Raw genomic sequence first — 19,647 nt, 5'->3', positions numbered from 1 at the left:
TTGTGAAGTCTTAACAAAACCTGCTCTTTGGAGGTCTATTCATGATGCCCTCGATAATCAGGCATGCTAACACTTCCTTCACGACCTCTGCATTAACAGATATTGTGGCTTCTGCAGATCATTAGTTTCTCCATTTCTGAGTGGGGGGCACATTTGTTTTTATGACATGCCCTTCATTTACACATATGGATAAGAGAATAGAACAATACTAGAGACACCATCCTTTGGGATAGATGATGCTCCCTCTGGAGATAGGGTAGAGATGTGGTGTCATTGCTTACTAAATCCCAGTCTGCAGTGTAAAATCAGAATATGGGCTCAGAGTACAAGAAATTACACTCTTTAAATTAGTAGTGATATGCATTTTAAATAACATCACTTTGGGACAGTGGCGTTGCACTTCCAAGCTGTCAGTGAAATAACACTTGATCTTCCAAGATACGACTTCAGGGCTTGTAACAGTTACATGTTACTTTAATGTGCTTCTTAATATGCTTCTGCTGTGTAATATGCTTCTTCTGCTGTTCAATCTTGCAGCTGGTCAACTGTAAAAAAAAATACAACAAAGAAAAGCATTGGATTAAATTAGAAATAGAACTATTCACTGCGTCTTATCCTTTTGCAGAAGTGGAGAAAACCAAATGCCAGCATGAACGAGAACTGGCTTTGGGCTCACTCATCCCCAGAGGGTCCAGACCTGTTGGTGATTTTATCCCACAGTGTGATGAATATGGGAATTACAAACCAACCCAGTGCCATTCTGGCTCTGGGTACTGTTGGTGTGTGGACAGTTATGGGAATGAGATTGATGGCACAAGATCTGGTCCAGGAATCCGACCCCCATGTAAGTTGCTGAAAGACTTATCTTCCTTCCCCTGATCTCTCCATTAGGTTTGGGTGTTTCAGAAACATGGGACTCAGTTACACCATTAAGACACAGTGGCACACTGGAGTGGTATAAAATTGTACTGTCTTAGGGAGAAGCATGCCTATGGCTACACCTCTCCAGGGGCTACAGAGTGCTTTGTTTAGCCATGCACAGCACTGCATCCAGCCAGTTTTTCTGTCCTTTCTGTGAGTGGGTTGGTTGTCATCCTGTCTTACATAGTCTCTTAAGCCTTAGGGGTTCATGAAGAAGCAGCTCTATCCTCTGAGGACTATAATGACTGCACATGTTTTGCTGTTACCCCAGGGCACAATAATAGGCTCCTTATCTCCTGCTGCCAACAGGCAGGGAAAAGGCAGGTGTATTTTTCAAGAAAAGAAAGCAATAATTTTGTAGACTCAGCAAAAATCTGAGATGGAAAATCCTGGGTCATCTACTCCCCCTCCCTGCCAATTAAGAAAAACTTGAGAGCTGCTTGACATTTCTGGTTGAACTGCTTTATTAGTGTCCATGTAGAGGGCTATTTCTTTCTAAGAAGTTTGGCTCCAGTTGTCTGTTGTAGGTTATGCCTTGCCTTACTATATTTTTATGAGTTTTTTCATCTGTTTTTCATCATCTATCAACAAGGTCTGAGTACAGCTGCTCCTCCAGTTGTTATTGGGCCCTCTGTTCGACCAGATTCAATTCCTCTACCCCCAGGAACACACTTACTCTTTGCCCAAAGTGGAAAGATTGAACATGTCCCACTGGAGGGGAATAATATGAAGAAAGCTGATGCAAAAGCTTTGCTATATGTTCCAGTAAGTATCTGTTGTATATACAGTGACCATGTGTGCTTTGAAAAAAATGTCACCTTGGTCAGTGAAGAGTGAATTTATGGACTGATGTATAAAGCCTCTGACATAACCATTATTTATGTAAATCCCCAAATTTATTAGGCTCCACACAAATTTGGTGTAATACATCACTAATAAGGAATACCAAAACTGAGGGTTATTTATAAAGGAATTTGATTTTTTTTTACAAATAAATGTGTCCCTCATTTTGTTCAAAAGAGCCTCTTAAAGCTTAATGTGTGGGAGTACTTCACCCCCATCTTCTTGTTTTCATTGGCTCTCTTTCCACTTCCCACTCCAGTATAAAACTCCAAATTGCTCTTAAAGGTTTTCCATAGATTGTGCTTTTTCTCCCCATCTCCCCTAATACTGCCTTCTGTCTTCATCTCTTCCTGCTCTCCAGTCAGTTCCCTACACTCCTCAGATTCAAATTTTTCTGTCCCCTCTCCTGTCTGAGCCCAATGGGTGGTAAACCTTTTTCCCACACTGTTCCCCACTGTCTTGAAAAGCTTTCTTTCTATCCAAAAGAATCCCTGATGCTTTTCAAATTCTACTCTCTTTTCCTGGCCTGTGACTCTTTAACTGTATGCTTTTTTATTAAATGGTACAATCTGACTCCTTCAACTACCCAACTTCAGCATGTTAATTTGTTCTCCACAGCATTTGGCATTGCATTTTTCATCACAGCTCCAGTTTGTTTATAATGGCACCTGCATCTAGGATTGTAACTGCCCCATTTTGCCTGTATTATATATTCTCTGGAGGTTCCATAGTGATTCCAGTAAACCGGTGCAACTCATGTAGGAGGAAATTTGAGCCCTTCATCTCTTGTATGCAGATTCCATACAATAATAAACTGTAAATTGTAGATAATATACACGACCAACTACAAATTTGGTCATTCACATTGACATAAACACAAGCACAGAAGTGGAAATTCTTCTTAACTGGCTTGGTTACTTACACTGCTGGGTCTGAAAAATCTAATGAAAAATCTAATTAAGGCTCTCCAGCAAAGGGCTTCAAAGATAAGATACAACTCTGAGTTTGATTTCTGATTAATGTTGCACGTATTTTTCCATCCTGCTACCAAACAAGATTTCTAAATTACAGAGATGTGTTGGTGAGGAGAGGCAGCAATTATGCTACAATATGCAAATATGCAGTTCACCCTATAATATTTAGTATTATTGGATGGGCCAAAATGTCATACATAAATCCCAAGTTAATGAATATTTTTGAGAGATTTTCTAAAGGGATCACTGGACTTGTTGTTCTCTTCTAATCTGCCAGAATCTTATCTAAGGCATCACACGAGGCAGACTCAGGAATGCAAACAAAATGATGAAAGGCCTGCTGAGAGTCCTAAATAAATGCCACCAGAAAGATTCTTTAAATCTAAATGTGTGATAGTTGTTCTCTTTTCTTCTATTCTAGATTCTCAAATGTATGTCAGCTGCTGTTCAAGAGAAAAGTTTTTATTTTAAATCAAAATAATATAGATAGTAACACTAGAATTCTGTTTTAATAAGTACACACACACACAGACACACACACATAACCTATTAAACCAGAACTCTAGTTTTACTGTCTGTATTTTACTATCTGTATTTTATATTTAATGATTTATCTCAGACCAGTTCACAGATTGTGAAAATACAGCCTCTTTTGGTAAGTTTTGGGAGAAGGACAGTAGTCAAACATTGCACAGCACAGTGTATAACAGTGTAAGGAACAGGAGAAAGAAAATAGCTCTTAATGAAGACTGCATGAGAGCCTCAGTATTCAGAGAGGAAAGTGTGGGGACACCACTGAAGAGCACTTGCAGTCAAATGAGTGAGAAGTACGTGTGTGTGCGCATGCGTGTGTATGTTGACTTGAGTCAGTGCTGAATCTATTTGTTTGCTCACCAGGCCCTTATCTTTAACTCTGCCCGTGCACATAATTCAGGCATTTCAAACTTGATGCTCTCACCTGTTATAGAATTTGAGGCTACAGTAATTCTCTTATTGATTTACAGGATAAAGTTGTTATTGGAGTTGCATATGACTGCAAGGACAAGATGGTTTATTGGACAGACATCAGTGGCCCTTCCATCAGTCAAGTCAGTCTGCATGGTGGGGAGCCAACAGCCATCATCAAAACAGGTAGCAAGATAGCTTTCTTCCTCACAGACTAATGTCTAGCAGTGTTTGTAAGACCTGGCATACAGCAGCATTTAACCAAGTCATGGCTGTGTTCTACCACTGCAAGGGTAGAATGTTCATAAGAGGTCGAACTGGCAGAAATCAAAGTGTATCAAGAGCCTTAAATTTAAAAACACATCTGTTTTATTACTGTTTGTTTTTCAAGAGCACCTCATGACCTCACTTCTCCTGTGCTAAGCATACTACAAACATAATAAAAGACAGTCCTTGCCCTCAAGAGCCTACAACCTAAGATTAGGAGAAGGGACAAGAGATTGTCTTAAACCCGGGGGGAAGAAAACATAAAGAAGGTTGTGCAATATGGCCTTGAGGTGTGAGCAGCAGTCACAGGGCACCAGCTGCCCAAACTTTGCCGAACTGTTTTGTAGGTGTCTGCAGGAATAATTCTTAAAGGAAGGAATTTGAAGGACAGTTTAGACTGGGTTCTTTGGGTAAATGTGATATCTTTTATTAGACCAACTAAATAACATCCTGGAAACAAGGACAGTTTTTTCATTTTAAACATACCTGCCATCTCAATAGCTAGAAGCCAAGTACAGATTCCCAGGAGATTATAGCAGCAGATGCAGGCTTTGAATAACACCACAACTGAAATGCCCATAGCCAGTTACACAACTAGATTGCAGTCTTCTTCTTTCTGTAATCCATAAAACAAAGACTTTATAGAAATCATAGAAAAGTAGGACTGGCAGAGACCTTTAGAGGTCATATAGTTCAACCTCCTGCCTCATTCCTATCCAAACCATCGTATACAAATCTATTACCTAACATATTAGCAAAACTACACAGGCCATCCTATCACACAGATACAAAGCATAGCACCCTAACCTGCCACAGGTAAAGCATGGGGACTGTGCCAGTCAAATCCTGCTGCTGCAAAGGTTGTTAAAATGCACTCTAGAGATCCAAGGAAGAGGGCCATACCCCCTCCTCCCATGTCCTCTTTCTCTTCCTCCCCTACCCCACCTCCCCAGAGGAAGGCAGAAACCACCACTTTTTGTACCAATCTGACTTTGAGGTAAAAACCCAAATGTGGCTATTGATCTGACCATGAGTGAGGGGCAAGAATCTCTAGCCAGGAATCTCTGAAACTGAAATCTCTACGTGTCAGTCCCAGTGGGAGCTTTGGCATTGAGAACTGACCACAATCCCCATCCTTGGCTGCAGCCAGCACCCAGTGCTTCTGAGGAAGGTGAACCCTCCCCACAACCCCTGTCCCACCCCACACAACACATGCAGCAGCAAGAGGAGGAAAGTTCCATCCTGGCACCATGTGACCTTCCTGGCACCCATGCTTATCCAGCCTCTTTTGAACCCTGCCATTGATGGAAATTTCACAGCTTCCCTAGGCAGTCTGTTCTGCTGCTTCACTTTTCTAACAGTGAAATTTTTCTTGATATCCAATCTAAACCTACTTTGCTGCAACTTCAAGTCAATGGGGATGTCTACACATGCACTTTAATGCACAGTAGTCTATTTTAATGCACATTAAAGCATAACAAAAAACCATGCTCTTTAGCTAATGCACATTAAAATAAGCTAATACACATTTTTCTAGTACTGACGGAGGTACTAGATTTAACACCCATTACCCAACGTACATTAATGATCACGTCTACATGAGATCTACAGCAATGTAGCATCGGTGGGCACAAACTGTGACACTGACACTAAAATAACGTGTGCTGCCGGGACTGCATAGTACCAGTGGGTACTGTACAGTCATTTAGTACTTGCTAAAGCTAAAGCAAGTACCAAATAACTGTAGTACTAAATGACTGTGCAGTACATGCAGTCAGGGGCATGTGTAGACGCATCCAATGAATGTGTAGACATGCCCAATGGTCCATGTACCATTTTCTGCAGTAAGAGAGAAAAGGTGTTTTCCTCCTTTATGGCAGCCCCTCAGATTTTTGAAGACTGCTATCATATTCCCGCTTACACACCTTTTTTGCAAGTTGAACATTCCCATTTCCTTCAGCCTCTCCTTCTAGGACTTGCCTTCCAAGCCCTTTTATTAAGTTGGCATAAACAGCGATAAAAGTGAGGGGGAGGAGTCCCGCACACACGCCCAGCCATGCTTTGCCTCCAGACACCCCACAAACCCTATACTCCCCCCACATCCCTGCAATAGACAAGAGTAAGACTTCATTTTGAGCGATTATGCAATCACCTCTATATACACCATGCAAATACACACAAATCAGGACAAAAATATTTTTTTTAAAATAAAATTCAAATATGTTATTGTCAGTGTTTGATTTTTAGTATATATTTTGTTTTTTTCCGATTCCAAGATGGCAAACACCCTTCCCAAAAGGAGGACTTCTGGGGACAAGGGGAGGAAATTCCTATGGCAAAGGTCAGGGGTTAGAAGGCAGGACTTCTGGTCCCAAGATGGCAACCAAGGGGCAGGGCACATGTCAAGGGGTGAGGCTACACTTGCAGCCCTTGACAGCTCACCGAAACTCATTAAGCAGCCCTCCAGTCAAAATAATTGCCTGCCTCTGACCCAGAGGGAAATTATAGCTCCCTCTGGTGGTGGCAGGGGCTTATTGTGGGGCCCCTGAAAGAGAAAGCAATTTGCTGCTGTCAGCAGCAAATCTGCTCCCAGTTCCTTATATGTGTAGATGTCTGCCCTGGAGTGTTTACTCATGAGTAGTTTATGGGTGAGTAAACTGCTTCCGGATCTAATGCACATGTAGATATACCCACACAGTGTTCTAAGTTACTGTTTGACAACATCATACTACTACTACTTTAATTCCAAGTTCCTTACACAAGCAAATGGACCTCTCCTTGTGCTCAGAGAGTGACAGCAATCATGTTCTGCTGCCTCCTGAGTTGGCATTGTTAAGGGGAGGAAAGAGGTTCCCTATGGCAATTCTCAAACAACACAGCAACTCTCACCAGGACATACTTTATAGCCTGAGGTCTGAAATGCTCCTGAGACTCTTTCCAGTCCAAGCCTGGTAATCTCAGATGCACTGTTAGGCATTTATCATTATCCTTTGCCCTTTTTGCTGCAGATTGGTTGGAGGACCTATTCCTGCTTTCCAGTGTTTTAGTTCTAGGGACAACTGAGCTAAAGATCTCTGTTGTTCTGGTATGCAGATAAGTTAGGAGATGAGGGATGCATAACACAGATTATTAACATGCACCATTGTTATTGACACAGTGATAATGTACCTAGTGGAATGACCATGGTATTGGAGTGACTTTGTAGAAACTATTTTCACTTAATGAACTGTACATGTTTCAGACTCTTCCAATTTGCCTTATGTTCTGGAGGCATGTAATACAACATCAGGAATATGTGCCAGGAGATGCAGTTGGTACCCTAAGTACAGTGAAGTGTGGTGTTGTAACAAAGATTCATTATTTGTTTACTGTAGAAGCAGCATATCTGTCCAAAGACTGAGCCTGTTGCTGGTGCTGTCTGTGGCACAGACTGCAGTGTAGTGTCAGGATATCCCAGGCAGCTTCAAACAAGTTTGGTGTGGGGGCAGAGCACTGAGCAAGCTAACTTACACTGAAGGGTTGTTTCCTCAATCAGGTATCTGAATGGGCATTTCCATGCTGGGTCTGGCTAGCCAAAGTTGAAATGTAAAATGGAAGAGGTCTTTTTCTCTTCCCAGTCTCAAAAGACACTTCAGATGATCCTGTTTTGCTTCTGTATTTGTCCTCCTTTCTATGCACTCTAGCTGGCTGTTCCAGTCTGCACACACTGTTTTTAGAGTGAGCGTTATTTTTCATTAACATTCCTGTGACTGGAGCTTGATTTGTTTTGCAGGGGTATGCTTTAGTATGGGGCCCCGTCCAGCTCTCATTCACTTCCACAGCTGCGTTGCCTGCAGAGGCTTCAGGCTCCCCAGGTTCCACAGCTGCAGAGGCTATTCCACAGGGAGGCTTTCTCCTTTGTTGTCCTTAACTTGAGTGATATCAGCCCTACATGCCTGCACAAGCCTGTCCCTTTCCCAGAGGCACAGTCTGTGAGCGAGTCCAGCCTGACAGCAGTATACCAGGAATGCAGGCATGCTGCTGGGAATGACTGGTGAAGTGGGGGAGGAGATGCACAGAGCCTGCTTTAGTATGCTCCCTGACATTGTAGCTGGGTCCAGGTTCCTCAGGCTGATTGTCAGTGAGCCAGGATAGATATTTAGCTAAGGCCCCACGGCCTCTTTGAATCTCCTGCCTGGGAGGTCAAAATGGAAATCTGCCACAGGGGCCTCCTAAGAAACATTAGCCATTGGTCTCTAACCCTCTGCCGTCTCTGACTCCCCATATGGAGTTGGGAACATCTTCCTCCTTCCCCCACTTGCAGATAATTAGAATAGGATCTCTCCCATTCAGTGTGAACCCCCCAAAGCAAGGTAGTGCCCTCACCTGCTGTCCTACAGAAGAGAGGATGGAAAATAGGTATGTTGTTTGTAGAGCAGGGAGCAGATTGATGTGTGCCCTCTACCCCTGTATCAGTTCTGTGCGTATCAGAGCTAATGTCTATACAGGGACTCTCAGGAGGGTCCAGGAAAATCCAGGTACATGTGTGAAATCAGTGCTTATGAGTCGGTATGTGTTCGGTCGCTGGAAGCAGAGGACTGATTTGCCTTGCAGAAAGGATGTGGACAAATTGGAGAGAGTCCAGCAGAGGGAAACAAAACTGGTTAGAGGGCTAGGGAACATGACTTCTGAGGATAAACTGAGGGAACTGGGTTTATTTAGTCTGGAGAAGAGAAGGCGGGGGGGGTGACAATTTAATAGCAGCCTTCAAGTATCTGAAGGGTGGATCCAAAGAGGATGGAGCTAGACTGTTTTTAGTGGTAGGAGGTGACCAAACAAGAAGCAACCATCTCAAGTTGCAGCAAGGGAAGTTTAGGTTAGATATTAGGAAAAACTCTCTCAGTAGGGGGCTAATAAAACACTGGAACAGGTTACCTGGAGAGGTGGTGGAATTTCCATCCTTGGAAGTTTTTAAGACCTGGCTAGGCAAAGCCTTGGCTAGGATGATATAGATGAGGAATGCGCCTTCTTTGAGCAGAGGATTGGACTAAATTACTACCTGAAGTCCCTTGCAAGCCTAATTTTCTATTATTCTAATGATTGTATAAAGTATATAGTTCAAAATTCATAGAAGACAAACTCCACACATTTCACCTTTCTTTGAAATGCACCAGTAGTGTCTCATTCTGCATTTGACAGCTGTTTTTTTTGTGGAGGGTCACTCTAACTCTAAAAATAAACCCACACAATCTTTCCTTATTTGGTTCATTAACAGCTGATACCAGGGGAATCTGAATGACATTGAATTGTGTTTTCATTTGGGTTCAGTTGCATGGATTTTGCACCCTGTTCTTTTCCATGGATAGACGTGTCCTGAAGATCATCAGATAGTTTTTCACATACATTGAGCAAAGGGCAGTTTAAATGTTTTATCTATATTTTCAAAATATTTATTTTTTCTCATGCTTCATTTCTGAGCTACAAGCCATTGAATCCAAAGTAATAGGTCATTATCTGCTATTTCCTGTTGCTTTTGGAACAGATAACTATCCATGGAGAACTATGCACATACAATGCTAAAACATATTTTAAAAAACCCTCAAACTCTCTACAGAAAACCTGGAACTGTATGTAAATTCCATCTACGTCACTATGATCAATGCTATTAGCACTTTGGAAACTGGTCATTAAGGTTGATTAACCTTTTTAAGTATTGCACTACCTAAAACTTAAAACATCATACATTTGTTGTTTTCAGACGGATGAATTGTTTTCTTTCCTTTCGTACTGCCAAGTTTTAAAGATTTGCAAACCCAGCCCATATCTTTGCAAAGTCCATTTATTTTTCTAAAAGCCTAGAACAAAAATCTTACAAACAAATAGTAAATACTTCTCTACTCTATTTATTTTCTAAGACCAGGTCAGAGTTTGGCAGGTGTTACTGTTTTGTGATTTTTTTTAAATGTCTTTTTTTACTGAAATAGTTATCTTAGAATAAGCCACAGTATAGACACATTCATTCATTTTGTTTGTGGAAAATGAAGACAGTATATGAATTATTTTTTTCTGAACAAGTACCATAAATAAGCGTGTCAGGTTAGCTTTATGATATTAACTTGGTATTATCAGGTTATCAGACCCCTGGATCTATTACTGTTAAATATTTCCTTATTGATTTGGAGGACAGAAACAAGTGCAGACCAAGCTGGGCAAGGTAGCAAACGCTTTGAAGATAGGATGAGGAGTCAGAAAGACCTGGATAAATTGGAGAAATGATCTGAAAGTAATCGGATGAAATTCAGTAACAACAAGTGTAAAGTCCTGCACTTAGCATGAAACAATCAAATGCACACATACAAATGAGAAGATGACTTGTGAGGTGGTAGCACTGCAGAAAAGATCTTGGGGGCTGTAGTAGACCATAGACTGAATATAGGTCAACAATGTGGAAAAAAGCCAGTATCATACCTGGATGTATTAATAAGAACATTGCCTACATTCTCCTACTCTGTTCAGCACTGATAAGGCTTCACTTAGAGCAGAGGTTCCCAAACTTTTTCTTATTGCATAACCCCTTCCGGATTAACCAACTGCCTGCATACTCCTACCAGGGTGTTTTATATGTTAACCCTTTAAATGCCACATATTATTATGAAAATTAAATCCGCCATCATACAGTTTTTTCCACATACCCCCCAGGGGTACACAAAGCACAGTTTGGAAACCTGATTTACAGGGAAGGATAGGGGGAACTAGGATTATTTAATGTGGAGAAGAGAAGAGTGAGGAGGGATTGATAACAGTTTTCAAGTACAAAAGCTGTTATAAAAAAGGATGGTAATCAATTGTTCTCTCTGTCCACAAGGGGCAGGACAAAAAGGAACAGTCTTACATGGTAACAGGGAAGATTTAGAATATTAGGAACTTTCTAACTGTGCAGACGATTACACACAAATGGATTACATAGAGAGGTCATTGCCCCCGCTCCCCCAAAGCCCCCCAGACACCCCCTCAGCAGCCGCCGAGCCCCCTGCCGACCCCCAGCACAGCTGGAGGTAAGCGGGCTCGTGGTGGGAAGGGGTTAACTCCTTGCTTGCTGGGAGGAGGCCGCTGCCTGGTGCCAGGCTGGGTCAAGCCCCTGCCCAGGACCCTACTTGGCCCAGCCCCCCAGGGAGCCGCGCGACTGGAGCTGCGCAAACAGGCGCCCGAGTTAGTGCAGAGTTTGCGCAGGGGAGGGCGCGGGAGGGCACAAGACCCTGCCTGCAACCCCCCCAGCCATAGCCAGCCCCAGCCGTAGCCAGCCTACCAGAGGCATGACAGGGATGGCACGCGCCGCACCCCGAGGGTCCCCTCGGGCTCTGTGGCCCCTTCATTGGCCACCTCAGAGATGGCCACCCAGACGGAGCCCATGGTTCTGGGCTCCACACAGACGGAGCCCCTGGCTCTTGGCTGCGGGGGCTGCCTGTCCCTTTTTCAGGCTCTGGGGCCTGGGGGCATGGCCACCTCCCCTTGCGGGGTCTGCTCCCTACTGGGGTCTCTGGCGCGCCAGCTGGAGGAGCTCCAGGCCACAGCCCAGAGACTGCGTGCCATCAGGGACTGCAAGCAGGAGATAGACTCTTACTGCCAGGCCCTTCTCCCCTGGGAGCGGCAGGGTAGAGCACCGTCTCCCTCCGGGACTAAGGAGGACTCTGGGACCTCCCGCTCTGCCCAGTCAGGGGCATGGACCAAGGTGGTCAAGGGCCCGAAGGCCCGCCGCACCAAGACCCCTCCCTCGCTGGAGCTTAGCAACAGGTTCGCACCTCTTGCAGCCCCAGCAGAGCCTGCTCAGTTGCCAGCTCCTGCAGGCAACCCAGGCTCGACCGCACCTACTGCCCCCGCTCTCCCCAAGTCAAAGCGAAAGGTGTTTGTTGTGGGAGACTCCATCCTGCGGGGCACTGAGGGGGCAATCTGCCGCCCCGACCCCTTAGCCCGGGAAGTCTGCTGCTTCCCGGGGGCCCGCATCTGAGACATTGCGGAGAGGATCCCGCAGGTCCTCCGGCCCACAGACCACTACCCCATGGTCCTTATTCACGTGGGCACCAATGACACGGCTCGGAGCACCCCCAGCCAGGTCATGAGGCGCTACAGGGAGTTGGGAGCGGGGCTTAGGGGTCTGGGAGCTCAGGTGGTGTTGTCGTCCATCCTCCCAGTCTCGGGCTATGGGCTGAGGAGGGAGAGGAGGATCCACGCAGTGAACCAAAGACTGCGGAGCTGGTGGGACTCCGCCCATGACTGGACCACAGGTATAGAGGGCTATACCCTGTACAGGAGGGATCGTGTTGACAAAAGGGGCGGGGGTGTAGCTCTCTGTGTGAAGGAAAGCTACATGTCCCTGCAAGCTGATGTTGGCGACCGGCATGGACAGCTAGAGACCCTCTGAGCAAAAATTCGTGGGAAAAACGGCACAGGGGACACAACGGTGGGAGTCTACTACAGACCTCGCACTCAAAGTCCTGAGCTTGACCAGGAGTTCGCCCGGGAACTGACTGAGGCCGCTTGCTCCAGGACCTTGGTTGTCATGGGTGACTTCAATTACCCAGACATCTCCTGGGAAGATCACTCAGCAAAATCCGAGTGCTCGCAAAGCTTTCTCTTGTGCGTGGATGACCTCTACCTGACTCAAGAAGTCTATGGGTCAACGAGAGGCAAAGTGCTGCTCGACCTGGTACTGGCTATGGGGGACGACCTAATCCGTGACCTAGTGATTGATGGGAAGCTGGGTGACAGCAACCACGAGCTGATCACCTTCACCATCTGCCGTAAAGCTGGCAAGTCAGTCAGCAACACAGAAGTCCTTGACTTCAGAAAAGCTGACTTTGACAAGCTCAAGAGGCTAGTCAGTCAGGCCCTCAGGGACCATGACCCCAGGGAGATGGGAGTTCAAGAAGAGTGGTTGCTTCTCAAGGAAGTGATCCTCAATGCACAAGCTAAATCTATCCCAACACGGAGAAAGGCAGCAAGAAGGCACAGCAGCCCCCCTGGCTCTCCAGGGAACTAGCGGACCTCCTGCGGCTAAAAAGGAAAGCCTACAAAGGATGGAGGACGGGATTCACCTCCAAGGAGGATTACTCTGCGCTGGTCCGGTCCTGCAGGGAGCAAACCAGGAAAGCCAAGGCTGCAACTGAACTCCAACTAGCTTCAGGCATCAAGGACAACAAAAAGTCCTTTTTCAGATATGTGGGGAGCCGGAGGAAAAGCAAGGGCAATGTTGGATCCCTGCTAAACCAGATGGGGCAACTGACAACTGACGCCCAGGAAAAAGCCAACCTATTAAATAGGTACTTTGCGTCAGTCTTTCATCAGTCCCACGGGACGCCCATGCCTGCTATGGGACAGGGAAATCTGGGTGATGGGGATCCCCTACCCTCCATAAATGCTGACCTCGTGCAGGAACACCTTGAGAAGCTGGATACCTTCAAGTCAGCTGGCCCTGACAATCTGCACCCCAGTGTACTCAAGGAGCTGGCGAGCGTCATAGCCCAGCCCCTGGCACAGATCTTTGAAAACTCCTGGCGCTCTGGTGTAGTGCCTGAAGACTGGAAGAAGGCCAATGTGGTGCCGATCTTCAAAAAAGGGAGGAGAGTGGATCCGGCTAACTACAGGCCCATTAGGGATGACGAGGTCGAACGGTCACAAACTCCCGCTAGACCGTTTCAGGCTGGACATAAGGAAGAATTTCTTTACTGTCCGAGCCCCCAAGGTCTGGAACAGTCTGCCAGCGGAGGTGGTTCAAGCACCTACATTGAACACCTTCAAGAGTCAATTGGATGTTTATCTTGCTGGGATCCTATGACCCCAGCTGACTTCCTGCCCTTTGGGCAGGGGGCTGGACTCAATGATCTCCCGAGGTCCCTTCCAGCCCTAATGTCTATGAAATCTATGAAATCATCGAAAGTTTTTAAGTACAAATTAAACAAACATTTGTCAGGGTGATTTAGGCAAGTTGATCATGCCTTGGGCTCCCTTCCAGCCCTGTGATTTTTCTGTGATTTTTGCCTGCATCATAGGAGATTAACCTAAGAAGATTGTAATGGGGGAAACCCACAGGAAGCAAAAGACTATGAGAATAAGAGCAAAAGACTATGAGAATAAGGTTCCCTGAGAGAGCAGCGGGAAGTAGCTGTCAGTTGGGGAATACTCTTCTGTTTCCATCTAGAGCAGAATGAGAAAGGAATCCTAAGCTTGAAAGTTGCTATGAAGGAAGTAAAGGGAAAAAAATCTATTAAAATGGCTGTTTAGGAAGCAAGGGAAGAATGCCTTTGAGAAGCCGTGACTGTTATCATAGGGAGGAGTTTTTCTGCTTACTTCTTTGTTAGTAAGTGCAGATCTGTTTCCTTGATAGAAAAGCCTCAATAACCATGATTTGTTTTGTAGTAGCTTTTTATCCTTGCCTCTGTTTTTGTCGTACCTTTGTTTTCGTAGGGCCTGATCTCAGGTTCATTAAAGTTGGTGAAGGCTACTCTACTCACTAACAGTGTGTGGATTAGAATTCAGTAGACACTGGCTGCATCCAGACATGCAGACACATGCAGTTTGTTGCACCACAGACCTCTTTATGGTGCCACAGACTGCACGCTTGGAATGTTTAAATGTGCCCTGTGCTGCAAATTTGCAGCACGGGGGAAGAATTTGCTACTGGGAAATCCCAGTAGCAAAGAAAAGTGGCATGAAAAAAGTGGTGCGGTGCATGTAAAAGGAGTATGCACTGGCTGATATGGAGGCTTGGTCCTCCCAGGAGACCACTCCTTTAGTTGTCCCCGGCTCCTCCAGGATGCTGGGAGGAGGAGGAGTGGGGAAAAAGCAGTTTCCCTGATGTGGGGCAATTTGCCCCACACCAAAGTGCGTGTTGTAAGTGCACGCCCCTACATGAGAGGATGTGCCCTCTAGGTGCTTCTACACATGCAATTAAAGCAGTGCATAAGCTCTGGAGCAATTTGAACTGGAGGAAACTGCTCCCAGGCACAGCATCTATACGTGTGCCCAGACAGAAGCAAGTTGCGTCAAAACAAAGCAGCTCAGGGTTGGCAGAGACCATGGGGGGAGGGTTCAGGGTGGCAGCAGAGAGCAGCAGAGGGGCTGACCAGGGCATGAGGTTCAGGCAGGAGTCTAGCCCTTGGTTAGCTGGGCTAACCAGACAGTATTTACACCCGCGGTCAACATCTACCCGTGCATTTGAACACACATAATTACTCTGTCATAAGATAGTACCGTCCCCAGCAGTTGGGTTAATTAGTTTACTGCACCTTAATACCAGCACACGTGTGGATACTGACACTTTGCAGTGAAGCTAATTAGTCTACTCTGCAGTAAAGCATATGTGTAGATGTACCCTCTGTCTACCAAATCAGGCACTGTGAAAACCTTGGTTAATTGATAACAAAATGTGTATAGAGGCATGAAAGCTGTGGCTGCTGCATGCCTTCTGTGTGAGACAGCTGCATCCAGTGCTCAGTTCAGTAGACTAAGAATCAGGAAACCTAGCTTCTGTTCCTGACTGCTACTGATTTGGGCGTAGCAATCTACAGGTTTCCCTTGCTTTATCCAGGTTCTGTATGTGAAAATTCACTCATATGCGATGACCCTTTTTATACCAAAAATCTGTTATATGCAAGGTAAATTCTTCTTATGCGATTGGTGTAGTGGAAGCCTGCAGTCATCTACTTTGTGCAGTGCATTGTGGGAGTGACACACCAAAATATAGTCTCCTATTTGGATCTGTGTTCCTCACTCGTCTGCGACACATGTTTTTGTAGTTGCCATCCCCGTTATGGTAACATTCATCACCACCCTGTGCTTGTGTGTACTGTCTGCTGTTGGTGAGTACCAAAATCATCTTGTAAAAGTGTTAGAAATGGGTCTGGGGATCAGTATAGTCGAGGTCTTGGAACGTATCCCTATTCGTTACATTGTAAAGTGGGTTCCCTGTATGTGAATTCGAGTTATGTACCATTTTCCAGGAGCTCATGTATAACATAAGTGAGGGAAACCTGTATTTGGAAAAATGCTTGAACCCATGTGGACCTACACAGTTTTCAAGCCTAAGACACATGCATGTCTATTTATTTCTTAATTACTTTCTGCTGTGATGAATAGTTACTCTTCTTGCACTTTCTAGCCATTAGATTTGCCATGATTAAGATGCTGACTAAAGATCTTACCTGTAAATGTGCCTACTTTGTAAGTGAATTCTTTACATTTACATTTTGTAAAGAAAAACTGGCGTGATTATTTTCCAAAGTGTTAATATCCTAGGTATGAAATGGCCTGTTGTTAATTGCAATTGCACTGAAACTATTACAAAGTATTTAGGGAGAATCTTACTTTTCCATCTGAAATAGCTGTTAAGTGTTTGGGATTTGTATATTATGAAAAAACACGTTGTTTGAGGTTTCATTTTCTTCAATTGGTTCCAGATTTGGGAAGTCCTGAAGGAATAGCAATAGACCATCTAGGTCGCAACATCTTCTGGACTGATTCGCAACTTGATAGAATAGAAGTGGCACGCCTGGATGGTAACCAGCGTCGTGTGCTGTTTGACAGTGATTTGGTGAACCCCAGAGCTATTGTAGCAGATGCTGTGAGAGGGTATGTAAATGTTTTATAATGTTAGAATGATGTTATAGCCAGGAAGATCCAGAATATATGTGTGCTGTCTCATTGGGTCAAGTGCATGGTTGGGATAGACACAGACAAGCTTTCAAATGCAATGTATTCTTCTTCATGTCTGAGGACAAAGCAGAGAGATGAAAGATTAAAAACAGTTTTCAGGACTGAAAATTGGTGAAGAGGGAGATTCCCAGAGATAGCAGATGAAAGGCTAGCTACATTAGTGGAAGTTCAAGACCTTTAAAAAAGGAAGAGGGTTATTATCTTCTCTAGTATAAGCAAAGACTGTCTGAAATCAGGCAGATTATATAACCTGTCACAGAGTCAATATCAGTGTAAATATTGTGAAAATGCTCTTATTTACAAATAAAAACGTTTAAGTTTATATATTGCAAATTTACACTTTAGGCTGCCTTGAAGTATAGGAGTGGCATTATCCTTTATTCAGTCCTAAAAATCCAACTAAGGAGTTACATAACTCTGACTCTTATTGGAAGTAAAAACTTCTGCCAACATGCCAATTAGATAATAGAGTGATAGAGATAAATATTGTATGAAAAGTTGCTTTCAGCACACTGCTCACATTGAGAAGTGGTTCCTTCCTTCACAATATTGCAAGTTAATTGCTATAGTTAAAAATATTAGATTGGAATATTAGAGTAAGCAGTTGCTATTTTTCATTTTTAAATAGGTGTAGTTTCAAAAATACTGCATGGCTCCTTCTTGAATTCAGATGATGTTAGGCACATGGATGTTTTTGAAAATCACATTGACTGTCTATGTCCAACTTTAGACACTTAAATACTTTGAAAACCCTGTACCTAAAATGTTGAAGTGAAATAGTCTTTTTGCCTAATGAAACTGCACTGGAATGTATAAAATTACACTTCTACTGTACCACCTGGGCACATAAACTAGAGAGTGCAAAAGAAAGAAACAGGGGTGGAATTTTACCACTGAACAGCTGTTCTCTGGTAGCTGCCTATTTGTATACTTTTACCTGCCATAAATGAGAGCAGACCTCAGCAACTTAGCCCTCAAAGAAAGTGAGGTAAACTACTGAGGTTTGGCTTTCATCTACCATGGATTAAGAGTGTGCTCAGGAGCAATAAGCACAGAGTAACTTATATACAGTACACCCTTACTTTCTTTACTGCAAACAGAATAGTTGTATGCATATGTCCTATATGTTTGTGGAACTGGAGTCACATTTTTTAATGCAGTTCTATTCTGTGACTTATTTTTTTGCCAAGTATCAAAAGAAAATTAATGTTAATCAAGAAAAAAGTATGTAATATTAAATTTAAATATCCTGCTAATGCAGGGTGGGTTCTTATTCATATTTGTTCTTTTAAATATTGTATCTTTTAATTTCTATTGTCAAAAATTAAGTTTCCAATTATATGGCTACTACCTGGAAAAAGGGTTTTTTTATCCAAGTGCTTAATTTCTAATAAAACTGAATGAAAATGGAGAGCCACTAAAAATAGTGCTATGCAAAACATGTGCAGTTTTTCTGCAAAGGACAATGACTTCTCAGCCAAGGCAGCAAGAATTTGATATGTTTATAAGTAAGAATTGGGGAATGACTCATGGATTTCTCACTAGAAGGAGAGTGAGTCTGGAAGGAACATCCTCTTTCCAGATGTTATCTGAACAAGATTTCTGATGAAATCAACAAGCCAGTGACAGTTAAAGCATGCAGATGTTTAAGAATAAATAGTGCCACTAATTTTTCTCATTCACATAAAATGTGATAAGCTTGTCTCATCAAGTCAAGTGCCAAGGGTTTGGAACAGGCTCCCCACAGAAGTAGTACCCTGGTACCCAGAGTCACCCACCCTGGTGATCTTCAAAAAACGTCTTGACGCCCACCTTGCTGTGGTCATATGACCTTAGCAGTCTTTCCTGCCCAAGTGCAGCAGGACTAGACCCAGTGATCTTAATGTCCCTTCCAGTCCCTAACACCTATGAAACTGTAACACCTATGAAGCTGAGCCCCCTCTCTGCTCCTCTCCCAGACTACCTAGAAGAATGGAGTTTGGGAGGTGGATAAATGTAATTGCACAAGGTGCACAGCAAAACATGTGCAATCAGAGAGACAGGTATACAACCAGATTCACGCATTCTTACATATCTGTGCAGAGCTTCATTGAAGTGCTTTATCAGGACTCCATGTGGGTGTAAAAGTCTGCCCATGTGACTCTGCTTACCAACATAGATCTCCCACATAGTTTTCCTTACTATTCAACAAAGTACTTCTTCAAGAAGACACATTAATTACCAACTTCAGGGAACATATCCAAAGCAGCAAAATAGTGAGTAAAAAGCTAATTTAATGGTAGTCATTGCTATATGGTCTCATGAGAAGCCTTTTCTGAGGCAGCAGACAGTGTTTGGCAAGAAGTTGACTCTGCAGATATTCTTCCTGCATTCACGTGGATTTAACCCATAAACATGTAGCAAATGTTCCTCCTTAGTCAACGTAGAAATAGTAGGCTGGAGGACTCCATAAAGAAAAGAGTAACTTGACTAATTCTGTATGGCTGACATGGAGGTTTTTATTTGGCATCTGACAAATCGGCTCCTACACAATTCAGGGACATCGTGTGTTTAGGGAGTTGCTATATTTGATACAGCTTCTCTATATTTCAGGTATCTTGAATCAGAGCTACATATGCATCTTCCTCCTATTTTAATTACTTCTCCTTGCTGCTTCTTTCTTCATTAAAGGATTTCCTCAGTTAAAAATAGTAATTTGGTTTTGGTCATTCAGTTTAACTTTTGCATTTCTTCCCCATCCAGAAATCTTTACTGGACAGATTGGAACAGAGATGCTCCAAAAATTGAAACCTCATACATGGATGGCACAAACAGAAGAATTCTTGTAAAGGATGATCTTGGATTACCAAATGGGCTGACATTTGACATTTACTCATCAATGCTGTGCTGGGCAGATGCAGGTAAAGAGAGATTCCCATAGCATAAATTCAGAGCAGAGTCAACATATTGACCCCTGCAGTGATGCAGTCTGACTTGTGAAGCATGCACGGAGTTTTTTGGACTTTCTTTT

General features: G+C 43.7%; 1 protein-coding gene across 1 annotated transcript in view; it reads left to right on the top strand.

Moving 5' to 3' along the window:
* The window catches only part of NID1 (nidogen 1), a 92,955-nt gene that overhangs the window by 61,022 nt on the left and 12,286 nt on the right, over positions 1-19,647 (top strand). Inside the window, exons 13-17 of the mRNA XM_090044607.1 lie at positions 626-844; positions 1,514-1,686; positions 3,743-3,869; positions 16,382-16,553; positions 19,380-19,537. Coding sequence (XP_089900733.1) covers positions 626-844; positions 1,514-1,686; positions 3,743-3,869; positions 16,382-16,553; positions 19,380-19,537 — 849 coding nt within the window. The remainder of the gene's footprint in view (positions 1-625; positions 845-1,513; positions 1,687-3,742; positions 3,870-16,381; positions 16,554-19,379; positions 19,538-19,647) is intronic.

Source organism: Crocodylus siamensis, chromosome 1 (assembly GCF_052110815.1).
Source record: "Crocodylus siamensis isolate JL-2025a chromosome 1, ASM5211081v1, whole genome shotgun sequence".
NCBI classification, from domain to species: Eukaryota; Metazoa; Chordata; order Crocodylia; family Crocodylidae; genus Crocodylus; species Crocodylus siamensis.
This window is presented reverse-complemented; position numbering and strand designations above follow the sequence as displayed.